This window comes from Podarcis cretensis, assembly GCF_951804945.1.
Source record: "Podarcis cretensis genome assembly, chromosome: 4".
In the NCBI taxonomy this organism is placed as follows: Eukaryota; Metazoa; Chordata; class Lepidosauria; order Squamata; family Lacertidae; genus Podarcis; species Podarcis cretensis.
This window is the reverse complement of record NC_137173.1, coordinates 17,741,166-17,754,380: the sequence shown is the minus strand read 5'-3', so window position 1 is coordinate 17,754,380 and position 13,215 is coordinate 17,741,166. Positions and strand designations below refer to the sequence as shown.

Genomic DNA, 13,215 nt, shown 5'->3' with positions numbered 1-13,215 from the left:
AAATCATGGGGACTTTAGTGAGTTCGCCTTCATCAATCCCTCTTCACAGGAAACTCTGGGGATTATAGCTCTGTGAAGCTCTCCTAGTAACTCTCAGGACCCTTAACAAACTACAGCTCCCAGAATTCTTAGGGTGAAGCCATGAGTGTTTAAAGTGGTGTCATAGAGATCTAAATGTAGAGTGCAGATAGGGCATGTATTTGAGAGAGAGGGAGAGAGAGAGAAAGAAAAGTGTAGGGTGGTGAACTGAACTGAAGGACGGTCTGGTGTTACCTCCTCTTCTAGCTTGACGACTTTGGCTTGTGCGCCGTTGAGCGCCTGGTCCAGGATTTCGATGTGCCTTCGCTGCTCCTCACTGGTCAAGCGCAGGGCTGCCAAGTCCATTTCCAGCTTCTCTTTCTCTTTCAAATGCTCTTTGTCTGGAAAGGGAGGCAATGGCCAGCTGCATCAGAAGTTCTCACAGACCCAGGAGGGACACTGAACAGAAATAAACTCAAACAGAGGCAACGTAGTGCATTGGTCATGGCAGGGCTGCAGGACCCTTCTCAGCTAGAGGGCCAGATTCCAGCCAGATGGGCGGGGTATATAAATAATAATTATTATTATCAATGTGGGTTGACCAATGATGTAACACAGTGTTTATCACACTTGGACCTCCAGTTGTTTTGGGATGACAATTCCCATAATCCCTGGTGGTCTTGCTAGCTAGGGATGTTGGGAGTTGTAGTCCAAAAGCAGCTGGAGACCCAAGTTTGGGAAACACTGACGTAACACATTCTACACACCAGCCACACAAAAGCCAACACAAAGCTCCCTACCAAGCTCTCCATCCAGGCAAGCGAGAGGCATTATCACAGTTCAAGGACACGTTTCAGCCAGGAGAAACTACTCAAGGAAGGCACGAAGCAGGGCACGGACTCAGGCCAGGGTGTCGTTTGCAGAGTCTTTAGGGCCAGGCAAGTAGACCACATCCAGCCTCCAGGTCTGGGGATTCCCTGTTCCTGGGCTAGGGTGTCAGACTAGGACCAGAGAGACCCACATTCAAATCTCTGCTCGGCCACTGGGTCACTGAGTCAAACCCACCTCACAGGGCTCTTGCGAGAGGGAGGGAAGAACCACTTCTGCTACTACCGTGAGGTCCTTAAAAGAAAGGCGAGATATGAATACATAAAGACTTTCAGAGCTTCATTGGGCAGGCTGCAGAGGTGTAGCAAGGCTCCCTTGTCCCCATGGCAAGGAGTGTATCAGTGCAACGACCTCCAACCCTTGCCAAGGCTCCCCCAGAAGTGGAGGAACAGGCCAGGCAAACTCCTAGCTATTCCGAGCCAGAGTGAAGACCCGCAATTTTGCATCTCCCTGGGTTTGTGTCCTAGGTAGGGGCCAACCTGGTCAACCCCTAGACATGCCCCTGGCAGGCTGTCTTACTCCCTGTCATTCATTATGGAACCTATTTGAACTAAGGACCACTATTGCTGTGCACTTGTTCTTTCAGACACCATTTTACATTTCTTACTTTAGAGCTAGCCGGGTGAGACTTGGAAGCCTTCAGATTAAAGCCCAGCTGCTGCATTTGCCAATATCCCTGTGAAACTACATGTGCTTTTCAATCACCTTAACTGCAGCCTCCTCTGCTGCTGAAAAGCCAAGCTATTTGGCAGCTAGAACTTTAAAATGTATATTTGCTTGATTCTTCGGCATGTAAAGCCCAAGTCTCTCCTTCCATTTTATCATCTCAACTACTCCGCAAAATAGGTGAGCACTAAGGCAAGGGAGTGGGATGTGGGTGGCACTGTGGGTTAAACCATAGAGCCTAGGACTTGTTGATCAGAAGGTCAGTGGTTCAAATCCCTGCGACGGGGTGAGCTCCTGTTGCTCGGTCCCTGCTCCTGCCAACCCAGCAGTTCAAAAGCACGTCAAAGTGCAAGTAGATAAATAGGTACCACTCCGGCGGGAAGGTAAACAGCATTTCCGTGCGTTGCTCTGGTTCGCCAGAAGTGGCTTAGTCATGCTGGCCACATGACCCAGAAGCTGTACGCCAGCTCCCTCAGCCAATAAAGCGAGATGAGCGCCGCAACCCCAGAGTCGGCCACGACTGGACCTAATGGTCAGGGGTCCCTTTACCTTTAAGGCAAGGGAGCTGGCTAGGGGCTGAGGAGAGCCCAACAACAACTGGAGGGTCAAAGGTTCCTCATCCCAGGGCTAAGAGAGAACAGCTGGGTCCAAAGTGATCCAATGAGATTCATGGAGAAGTTGCCAAACTGATGCTTTCCTGGTTCACTCCTGACACACCATTCATTAGATCCCACTGGCTCTTAGAAATGTAAGTATCGGTGGGGTATGCTGCTACTCTTTTATGCCAGCTGTTGATTCTGAAGATGCTTCGCTAGTACCAACGTCCTTTCCCAGTGGGTGTTGCTGTGCTTTATTTAGCCGTGTGCCATTCAAGTGAGCTTTGCTGCGAGTCACTTAAATGCACAGGAATCCACATCACTTCAGCTGCTGCCAAACATTCCAGAATAGCTCTCATGCCCTGGGACGGGCTGTGGGTTACCAGATAGCCTTTCGCCTGCTCATTCAGCAGTAGACATTTACCCAGAGGCCTCTCGACCTTGACGAAGTGAAAGAACCCTCAACAGGATCACGGCGACACAGCACAGATCCTTAAGATTTTAGAGGCCTGTTCCTTGACAGCCCAGGTTCTGCATGCAGACCACGCAGTCTCTTCCTCCATCCCCACTGCCTTTACAGCTTTTTTTTTTTTTGGACTCTAAAGCGGATGAGCTAAATCCAATGGCAATGTTTCCTTAGGATACAAGATCTAAATGCTCACTCAAGCATGGGTGTTCCTTAGTTTTCATTCTCCCTTCCAAAGACACAACAAACCAAACATAATCTGTGATCGTTTACCAGCCACTCTAGCAAACCAGACTTCCCTTCCACCTCAGCGGCCACGGCTTACATGATACACCCTCAACTCTGGCTAGAGGGATGAGAGTATATAAATAAATTTGACCTGCTTGAGGAGGTCCTGTACACAACCTTTCTTTCTATTCTTGGAAATACTTCTCTCTCCTATTTGTAGCATCTAGCTGTCTGGCCCAGACGAGGTAGGCATGCTAAACATCCCTGCCGTTTTATATGACCCTGTCTCAAGGAACTATCACTGCACACAGGTCGTGAACTGACAGGGAAGCGAAAGTGTCCGCACCAATATTTATAGCGATGTGTGAACAGAAGCGTTGTTCAGTGAATGCTGTGTTACAAGGAGAAATGGTGGAACTTTATGAGACCCAAGCCGGATGCCCAGGACTGTCACAGATACAGACTGACTGACTGACAGACAGACAGACAGATAGATATGGGAATATATATTCCTTTATTTATTTAAAAGAATATATTTATATATCTGCCAACAAAGGCCCGTATAGTTAAAGCTATGGTTTTCCCAGTAGTGATGTATGGAAGTGAGAGCTGGACCATAAAGAAGACTGATCGCTAAAGAATCAATGCTTTTGAATTATGGTGCTGGAGGAGACTCTTGAAAGTCCCATGGACTGCAAGAAGATCAAACCTATCCATTCTAAAGGAAATCAGCCCTGAGTGCTCACTGGAAGGACAGATCCTGAAGCCGAGGCTCCAATACTTTGGCCACCTCATGAGAACAGAAGACTCCCTGGAAAAGACCCTGATGTTGGGAAAGATGGAGGGCACAAGGAGAAGGGGACGACAGAGGACGAGATGCTTGGACAGTGTTTTCGAAGCTACCAGCATGAGTTTGACCAAGCTGCGGGAGGCAGTGGAAGACAGGAGTGCCTGGCGTGCTCTGGTCCATGGGGTCACGAAGACTTGGACACGACTAAACAACAACAACATTTATATATTTAAAGGCATATATATATATGTTCTCTCTCTCTCTATGTGTGTGTGTGTGTGTATATATGAAAGAAATTAAAAGTTTTGGATCCTGTGTCCATTTCTAGCCACCAGCGACACCCCTCTGCTGGCAAGGGCGGGCCCAAACAGTGCCCGTCTTCTCCTGGAGTGATTCCCTTTGCAGAGTTCTCTATTGGGCCCCTGCCCACTTCCCTCACACCAGCCACCAGAGAGGTTGGGTTGTGACGGGTTTGGACTGGGCTGCGCGCTTCTACGCAGCCTCCCTAGTTCTCCCGGTCCCCTCCTACCTCTCTCTCTCGATGGCTGCAGCAGCAGCAGCAGTGGCCATAGCGGTGGAGGCTGCTGAGTGTTTGGCTGGGGTGTGTGAGTGGCTCCACTGTGTTCTGTTCTCTGGACCTCCTGTTTGATTGCCACCAGGGCCATCCCAGTCCCGGTGGACCTGATGTCATCGGGGAGGGGGTTGGGGGCTCTGCTCATCCCTTTTAATTTTTGCATTGGGCGCCCTGGCTCCCCCCATTTACAGTAACAGCAGCGCTGGCAGTGCAGGGACCGGCCAAAGAACCCTGTAGGTGCTGGTGGTCCCTATGAGCTTAGTGCGGCCATGGCTACTCATCTGTCATGGATGCTTTATTTGAGATTCCTGAACTGCAGTGGGGTTGGACTAGATGACCCTTGGGTTCCCTTCCAACTCTATGATTTCATATAGGGTGCAAGGGGGGGGACAATGGGGAAATGGGTAGCAGAATGAGGCAGAGAGGCAGACAAAGGGAGCGCCCAGTCCACTTTTGGTTCTGGAACAGCCCCAACTACCTCCGGCTCTGGCCCTGCCCACCCTAAGAATATGGCCCTTGACAGACTGTCCTCAAGGTTAAGAAGAAGAAGAAGAGTTTGGATTTGATATCCCGCCTTTCACTCCCTTTAAGGAGTCTCAAAGTGGCTAACATTCTCCTTTCCCTTCCTCCCCCACAACAAACACTCTGTGAGGTGAGTGGGGCTGAGAGACTTCAGAGAAGTGTGACTGGCCCAAGGTCACCCAGCAGCTGCATGTGGAGGAGCGGAGACGCGAACCCGGTTCCCCAGATTACGAGTCCACTGCTCTTAACCACTACACCACACTGGCCCTCAATGTAGCCCTCTGCAGAAAAAGGGGCTACATGGACCTGCCTTTTTACAGTCTGCCCCGGACAGCAAAAGGAGCCTTGTTAAGCGCTTGAAATGACAGTTTAGTGACTCTGAGCTGTGCTCCACAGGGCAGCTGATGGAGGGCTGTACTCTAGAGTTATGTGAGGGTGTTATCAAGGCTGAACAACATGGTGCCTGAACCCCTGCCATAGACCTACCAGTAGAGAGGCATGAGCCCCTGTTGTAACTAGCCATCAGTCATTCCTAGCCCTGAAACCTGAGCTCCTTTCACGGAAAAGAACCAGGATTAGTCATAGTCACATTCAGCTTATTTATAAACTGCATTTTCTGAAATGTATTTGTGCTCAAAGATGTTCACGGATAACAAACAACCTAAACACAATGCTTCAATAACCATAATGCACAACAAGAATTGCTGCCAATACGACATTTATATTTTTAGGACCCACCTCATTTCTGTGATTGTGAGTTGCTTTCAATTGTTTTTAACACTGTGTTTTAATTGCCCGACCGCCTTCAGGTGAAGGACAGGTAATTTATAACAACAGCAACCTAACACTGAACAGCTCATTTGAAACAGGGGTGGGCAGACTTTGGGGAGCTTAAATCTACTTGTTTGTTGACCAGAACACCAAGATCTAACAACCAGAGCTGGGCACAAGAGACATACAGATAGAATTACAGAACAAGAGTGCCTCTGGGCATATTCTTAGCCTGAAGGTTTGTTTTCAATATCAGAACTAATTGAACTGAACTCACAGTAATTTAAATTCCATTCCTAGTTAGGTTCCTCCCCCCCCCCATTTCAGCAGCTTAATTTAGGTAGGCAAAGACATTTTGTTGTGACTGTTAAGCTATTTCTTCTAATATAATGCATTTTCAGGTGTTATTCTCACTAATATATGCATTTCCATGCACATTTTCCCCTAGTAGTACAAATTGGTTGCAGAACAGCATTGCAAAATTCAAAAAAGTGTGAATTTCAAAGACCAGCCATGCTTCAGTTCACTTATTACTTCAAGATGCGTGAATTAGGTCGTTTCTCATTTTAAATGCAAACAAACCTAAGTTTCTTCTCCATCCCTAGACATGTGAACAAATCCCTGAGAAGTGGTTCCCTCAGAGCTGTGGTACGAAATATCCTTTTGAAGGCCTGTTCAAAACTCATGAAACAAAGTCAAAACAAAAAAAATTCCTTCCAGTAGCACTGAAGAAGTGTGCATGCACACGAAAGCTCATACCAAGAACTAACTTAGTTGGTCTTTAAGGTGCTACTGGAAGGAATTTTTTTTTGTTTTGACTATGGCAGACCAACACGGCTACCTATCTGTAACTGTCATGAAACAAAGGGCCTTGTTCTCCTTTTATTTGTACCCGTGTGAATTCAGAATTATCCCGAAAGGAGAGATGAATTCCATTTCACTATGAAGCATATTTCTCTTGAGACTTCGCCCTGACATCAACATATTTATTTAAATTTCCCCCTTGACCACCACCTACCACTAACTCCAACGAAGCAACACGGTAAAACAAGTGTGCTAGAAAGAAACCTGCCTCCAACTTTAAAAAAAAACTGCTAAAAACATAGCACAAACAAATACCTCTTCCATTCTCTGACAAACCACACATAGTGAACATGCATATCTTCGCTATATATCAATGTGGTACTCACTCTGAGAGGCATAAAGACCCTCTGTTGCCTTATCTTCGTTCCCATCAAACTCTCGGCTGGCTAGCTGCCTGTTGGCAGTCTCCAATCGCTCTACACAAGGAAGGGGAAACAGCTTAAGAATAAACATATACATATGGACAACCTCAGAGAATAAAGAGACCTGCCAGATGTACCATGATATAAAAAGAATCTTGGGAAAGGGAAGCCAGCTATACAATAATGAAAGACATGTAGATCGTCCTGAAAAACAGGGACGGCCAGCCTGCATTTCCATCCCCCAAAGGAGGGACTCTGTTCTGTAGGGTCTCTGTCTGAGGGCCAAAAGTATATTTCTCTACACAAACTTCCCTATGGATGCTAATGTTCCCTCATAGGGTTGGTGCTCTCTAGCAGCCCTGGTTATGAATCACCATGCAAAATCCAAACAATTTGAATATTAAAATATGGACTCTCACTCTTTTGTTTTTTAAAAACTTTGGGGTTTTTTATTCTTTTACTTGTAACTGAAGCTGTTAAAATTTGGTAGCAACACCTGAGCAAATTGAAATTGATTTGCAGGGGGAGTTGGACTTTTATAAAAAAGAACAGCCCTTGTATTCTTTCAGGGACTTTGTTATAACATAATTCCAAAGTGATCTATAAAGCCAAGGAGGACCAACAGAAGGTCCAAAACACCTGGTTTACAATCCTGGCTTGTTTCCTTAATCTGTTATTTTCCCACTCTGTTGCCCACCAGATGTTCTTCGACAATGACAGCCCATCACTGCTCAGCACCAGCATGCTAGCTGAGGCTGATGTGAGTAAGGAGGGGATGGGGCAGCCGCCTGGGGAAACCAGAGTTCTCAGTTTCAATAAAACAGCAGACAACTGAAAACGGGAGCAAAGATTTTCAATCTCGTGGCTGTACAAAGAGTGCAAGGCTTGCTCAGGCTTGTTCCTGTAGTGTGGCAGTAAACTGTGGTTAGGCATTGAGTCTGAAGCAGGGTTGCGGCAGCCATTGAGGGCACCCCATTCCACATAATTTAAGGTGGGCAGGGAGAGAGACTTAAGTACAATTTTTCAACCAGGTCCAGGAATATATATACTGTATTTTTCGCTCTATAAGACACACCTAGTTTTAGAGGAGAACAAGAAAAAAAATATTCTCTCCCTCTCTGCGCAGCGCCTCTCCAGCAAAGCGGGAGGAGAAACAGAAGGGGCTCTGTTTCTCCTCCCGCTTCACTGAAGGGGCGCTGCACAAAGAAGGAAAGCTGTGCAGCGCCTCTCCAGCGAAGTGAAGTCAGAACAGCAAGAGGGATCGCTGCGCAGTGAAAGCAGCGATCCCTCTTGCTGTTCTGGCTTCTGGGATAGCTGCACAGCCTGCATTTGCTCCATAAGATGCACACACATTTCCCCTTACTTTTTAGGAGGGAAAAAGTGCATCTTATAGAGCGAAAAATACGGTCTTTTTTAATGGCTCCACCAACAATAACCTCTAAATGTTGTTACAGGAAAACAGTTTGCTCGGTTAGAATCTCTGACGTGGCCATCTGGAATTTGATAGCGGATTCAGGAACAAAACAGAAATGCAATGGGAGGGGAATGAAAAGACCTTTCGTAAAAAGAACATACCACGTAAGGCCCTGTTGAAATCATGGAGACGCCTGATTTCACTTTCCAGCTTGTTACGCATGGCCTTGTCCAGCGATTCCCTCTTGGTGGTGGTCTTCACCAAGTCCTCATAGGCTTCTGAAATCCTCTGAATTTCTATTTCAAACTGAAAAGTTTGGAGGAGAGAGAGAGAGAGAGAGAGAGAGAGAGAAAGGGAGAGCATACAACTTTCCATTAAAAGCTGGGCAGCGATGCATGTCAATCATTGACTCAAAACTTTTGAAAGAGAGGTTTGTGCAGTGGCCAGAAGTGTGTGCCAACTTTCACACTAGCACTGTGCCGCAGGAAGAATTCTCCTACAATGATGCCAAAAATACAACTCCTCCACAGGCATTAATAATCCTACTGCAGCTGAAGGAAACCAGCTCCCCAGCCATCACAGAAGAAAGCGACTACAGCAATGGAAGAGGACGCAGCTCAGTGGTACAGCTCATGCTATCCAGCAGGCAGACCCAGGTTTAAATTCTCAGCAACTCTATGGAGAGCCATTGCTGGTCATGGGAATTCTACCAAGTCAAGCAGTTCCCCCAACTTACATCACATCATATTATCCAGTATTTATATACCACTATTCACTTTTTGGGGACGCAGGTGGCGCTGTGGGTTAAACCAGAGAGCCTAGGACTTGCTGACCAGAAGGTTGGCGGTTTGAATCCCCGCGACGGGGTGAGCTCCCGTTGCTCGGTCCCTGCTCCTGCCAACCTAGCAGTTCGAAAGCACGTCAAAGTGCAAGTAGATAAATAGGTACCGCTCCAGCGGGAAGGTAAACGGCGTTTCCATGCGCTGCTCTGGTTTGCCAGAAGTGGCTTAGTCATACTGGCCACATGACCCAGAAGCTATACGCCGGCTCCCTTGGCCAATAAAGCGAGATGAGCGCCTCAACCCAAGTCAGCCACGACTGAACTTAATGGTCAGGGGTCCCTTTACCTTTACCTATTCACTTTTTGTTGTTGCTAGGCATGCAAATACCTATTGGTGTTATGGGCTGCACCAAAATGACCTCTCTGAGCTGCAAGCCTGGGCAGCGTGTCTACAGGTCCTGGGCTGCCCAGACAACAAGACCCCCTCTCGGCCTCGCTGATGCGCTCTAAAGGAAATCAGGGCAATCCGTTTGGCACCAGCTTGGCTGCAGGAGCCATACAAGACACCACCCAACTGCCTTAAGTGCTCCTTAGCTGTTTCTTCTCCCAAGGCTGTCCTGCAAGGGACATCAAAGCAGTATACGCATTGAAATATCCCACTTTCCTTCCATCATGGAATGCAAAGCAGCACTCACATGGTTCCCATGCAGTCTCCCATCCAAGTACTGACCAGACCTGGACCTACTTAGGTAGCAGCCTCATGTGCCTTCAGACCATGCTATTGAATTGGACCTTTGCTGGATCCCACACCGCTGCACTATGTAAGTTCCAATTTAGACGTGTCCCTAAATGTATCATATTCTGGACCAAACCAGGCAGTGCTGTTCATCCCAATCAGCAAGTGGCGCAGAACACTTTTCTTGTGTCACCCAAGAGGATCAAGACGCAAAGCCCAGTCCCACTCAACCACACCACGCACCTTCTGGAGTTTATCTGCTTTCTCATAGTAGCCCTCCAGCTCCTTCTGCAGGGCCTCGTTGTCGTCGGAGAGCATCTCCACCATCTGCTGGGCTCGCTGGACTATAGTGAAGGCATCTGGAGGGAGCGGCTGCTCCTGCTGCTGGCTCGGCGGAGTTGCAGGAAGGGACTGAGATGCCATGGTCATCGAGAGGGGCGGCAAAGAGGCAGAGTGCAGTGGGCCAGTAAGAGAGGAGGCCTGCGAGGACATTGGGCTGTGCTGCTGTTGCAGGGATGGAAAAGATGACTGGCACTGACGGCTGTATGGGAGGGGGAAACAGATGAGTGGTGGGAACAGATTAATCGGATCATTGGCAGTGTGAGCAGTCAGTCTGCCAGAAGTGACTGCTTATTGGTGCTTAGTATCCCATACATGAATGGGACGCAGGTGGCGCTGTGGGTTAAACCACAGAGCCTAGGGCTTGCCGATCAGAAGGTTGGCGGTTCGAATCCCCACAGCGGGGTGAGCTCCCGTTACTCGGTCCCTGCTCCTGCCAACCTAGCAATTCGAAAGTATGCAGTGCAAGTAGATAAATAGGCACCGCTCCGGTGGGAAGGTAAATGGCATTTCCGTGCGCAGCTCTGGTTCACCAGAAGCGGCTTAGTCATGCTGGCCACATGACCCAGAAGCTGTACGCCGACTCCCTCAGCCAGTAAAGCGAGATGAGCACCACAACCCCAGAGTCGTCCACAACTGGACCTAACAGTCAGGGGTCCCTTTACCTTTATCCCATTCATGAACAGTGAAACACTTTCCCCAAGTGTGGATTTTTATGTAGCCAAAACAGTACCACCTGCACACAAGAGGGAGGTATCAGCAGACTTTTAAAGAAGTTCAAAAGGAATTCTGAGGGACGGGGAGGAGAGAACAGCCCAATGAAGACTGAGCATGCTGGGTGTCCCCAGGATTCTGTTGGGGGCAAGGGATGGGAAAGGGTGGAAGTAGTGGATGGGAGCACTCCATGCTGCAACATTTTGTTGCAAGCTCCACCTGTTATAATAATATTAGTTACCGATATAACTCGACACCTATATAGCACTAAGTATGTACGGAGTAACTTTGTTTTTTTAAGGAAAAGTCTCTGCCCCAAGGACTTTACAATCCAACTTCCAGTAGTTGGAGAGACAACAAAGCAGAGGGTAAGGAAAGGGAGAGGTCAGCATGGGACAAATATGGGGAAAGGTCAAAACAAAATAAAAGAAAAAAAATTCCTTCCAGTAGCACCTTAAAGACCAACTAAGTTAGTTCTAGGTATGAGCTTTCGTGTGCATGCACACTTCTTCAGATACACTGAAACAGAAGTCACCAGACCCTTCTATATAGTGAGAAGGTGGGACTATATAGAAGGGTCACTATATAGAAGGGTCTGGTGACTTCTGTTTCAGTGTATCTGAAGAAGTGTGCATGCACACGAAAGCTCATACCTAGAACTAACTTAGTTGGTCTTTAAGGTGCTACTGGAAGGAATTTTTTTTCTTGAATTTTTTTTCTTTTATTTTGTTTTGACTATGGCAGACCAACACGGCTACCTACCTGTATGGGGAAAGGTGTTAGTTGCTGACAAGGGAGGGAACGCAAAAGAGCAGGAGGCGACTTTCTCTCAAGTTCTCTATCCAGAAATACTGAATTCTGCGAAATCTTACTGACCACTAGGAAAGCTTATTCAGCAAAATTTGTCTGGCAGCTGAAATTTCAGCGGGAATTTGCCAGACTATTTTCAAGCCTGTCTCTGCAACAACAGGCAGCAATTGGTGGGGTTTTTTGGGGGGTGGGTTTTTTTAAGAACGCTGAGGGAACTAAATTCCACAACATGTGGTTTAGTACACAGTATACCTTTAAAACACATTTGAAGGGCATTCTTTGCCTCAAAGGATTCTGGGCACTGTAGTTTACACCTCATAGAGTTACAATTCCCAGCAAACCTTAACAAACCAAAGTGCCCATAATTCTCTGATGGGGATATGTGCTTCAAATATCTTTTAAAGGTACAACTGTGCATGCAGCCACTTTATCTGCAATCATGTGGAAACACAAGCAAGCACAGTCCTGCTCCTAGCTAGAAAAACAGAACCAGGCCTTGTGCTCTGCACTAAATAGGGGACTGTGTTCTGCATAGGTTGGGCTGAAATAGTCATGGGTCCACATGTGAACATGCCAGCGAACCTTTCTTTGAGGTTTGTATTGCTCCTTTAGATGTGCAGCTGTTAAACATGTTCCTCTTCGGAATGAATAGTGCCTCTTCCCCTGTTTACAAACCACATTTGTCCCAGATCTGCCTTTGAAGCCTTTCCCTCAGATTGTATATATAAACTGCTAAGTGCAGAGTCTCAGCCTGTCCGTACAAGGAGACTGACACACCTCACCATAACAAGCCAACCCATTTTAGAAAGACCTAACTCTCCCCACCAGCAAATAGCCAGTCTCTCTCGCCAGCAAAAAGACATCCAGCAAATAGCCAGTCTCTTTCGACAGCTTATTTTTAAACAACTAACCCTGAACCAAGTAAGAAGCAGCATTTCCATTGTAAAGGTTTTCTTTTTTTAATGTAATCCTCCATTGCCATTTGCTGCTTGCCTAGGGTGAGTTGCCAGTTCACCTAGGTGAGCAGCTGAATGGAAATCATGCAAGGTTCAGTGTCATGCTGCTTTCCCCCGCGCTGACTGGCACCCCCTTGTAGGTCAAAACAGCTGTGGAGGTCCTTGAATCAGATTGCAGCTGCAGAGACAGGCTAGTGGTGATTTGATATAAATCACCTGATATAAATTTCCTGATATAAATCACCCCCGGATGCTACTAATAGACCTACCCCCCTCCCACCCAAAATATAGGAAGTTGTTTTATTCTAGGTCAGATAATTTTTTCCCACTAGCCCAGTATTGACTTCTCTGACAAACAGAGACTCTCTAGTAAGTCAGGCAGAGAAGACTACACTCAGTGCTATTTTTCGGGGGGGGGGGGGGAAGAGGTGCCGGAACTGACCATGAACACCTCCCTCATTCTCTCAGAGGTGCCAGAACTGAGTTCCAGCTGAAGAAAAAAAGAGCCCTCCATCTGGTGTGAGGAACCTTTGGCCCTCCAGATTTTGCTGAACTACAACTCCCATCATCCCTGTCCATGCTTGTTGAAGCTGATGGGACTTCCAAGCCAGCAATATTTTGTGGGCCAAAGCGTCCCACACCTGACCCAGCTACAGTGGTACCTCGGGTTAGATACGCTTCAGGTTACATACGCTTCAGGTTACAGACTCCGCTAACCCA

General features: G+C 47.3%; 1 protein-coding gene across 7 annotated transcripts in view; it reads right to left on the bottom strand.

Annotated features, from left to right (window-relative positions):
• The window catches only part of AMOTL1 (angiomotin like 1), a 92,828-nt gene that overhangs the window by 19,204 nt on the left and 60,409 nt on the right, over positions 1–13,215 (bottom strand). For all 7 annotated transcript variants that reach the window (XM_079973489.1, XM_079973488.1, XM_079973493.1 and 4 more), the window contains 4 exons: positions 9,920–10,217; positions 8,321–8,465; positions 6,710–6,799; positions 274–419 (listed from right to left, as the gene is read on the bottom strand). In XM_079973489.1, the coding sequence (XP_079829615.1) occupies positions 274–419; positions 6,710–6,799; positions 8,321–8,465; positions 9,920–10,217 (679 nt within the window). The remainder of the gene's footprint in view (positions 1–273; positions 420–6,709; positions 6,800–8,320; positions 8,466–9,919; positions 10,218–13,215) is intronic.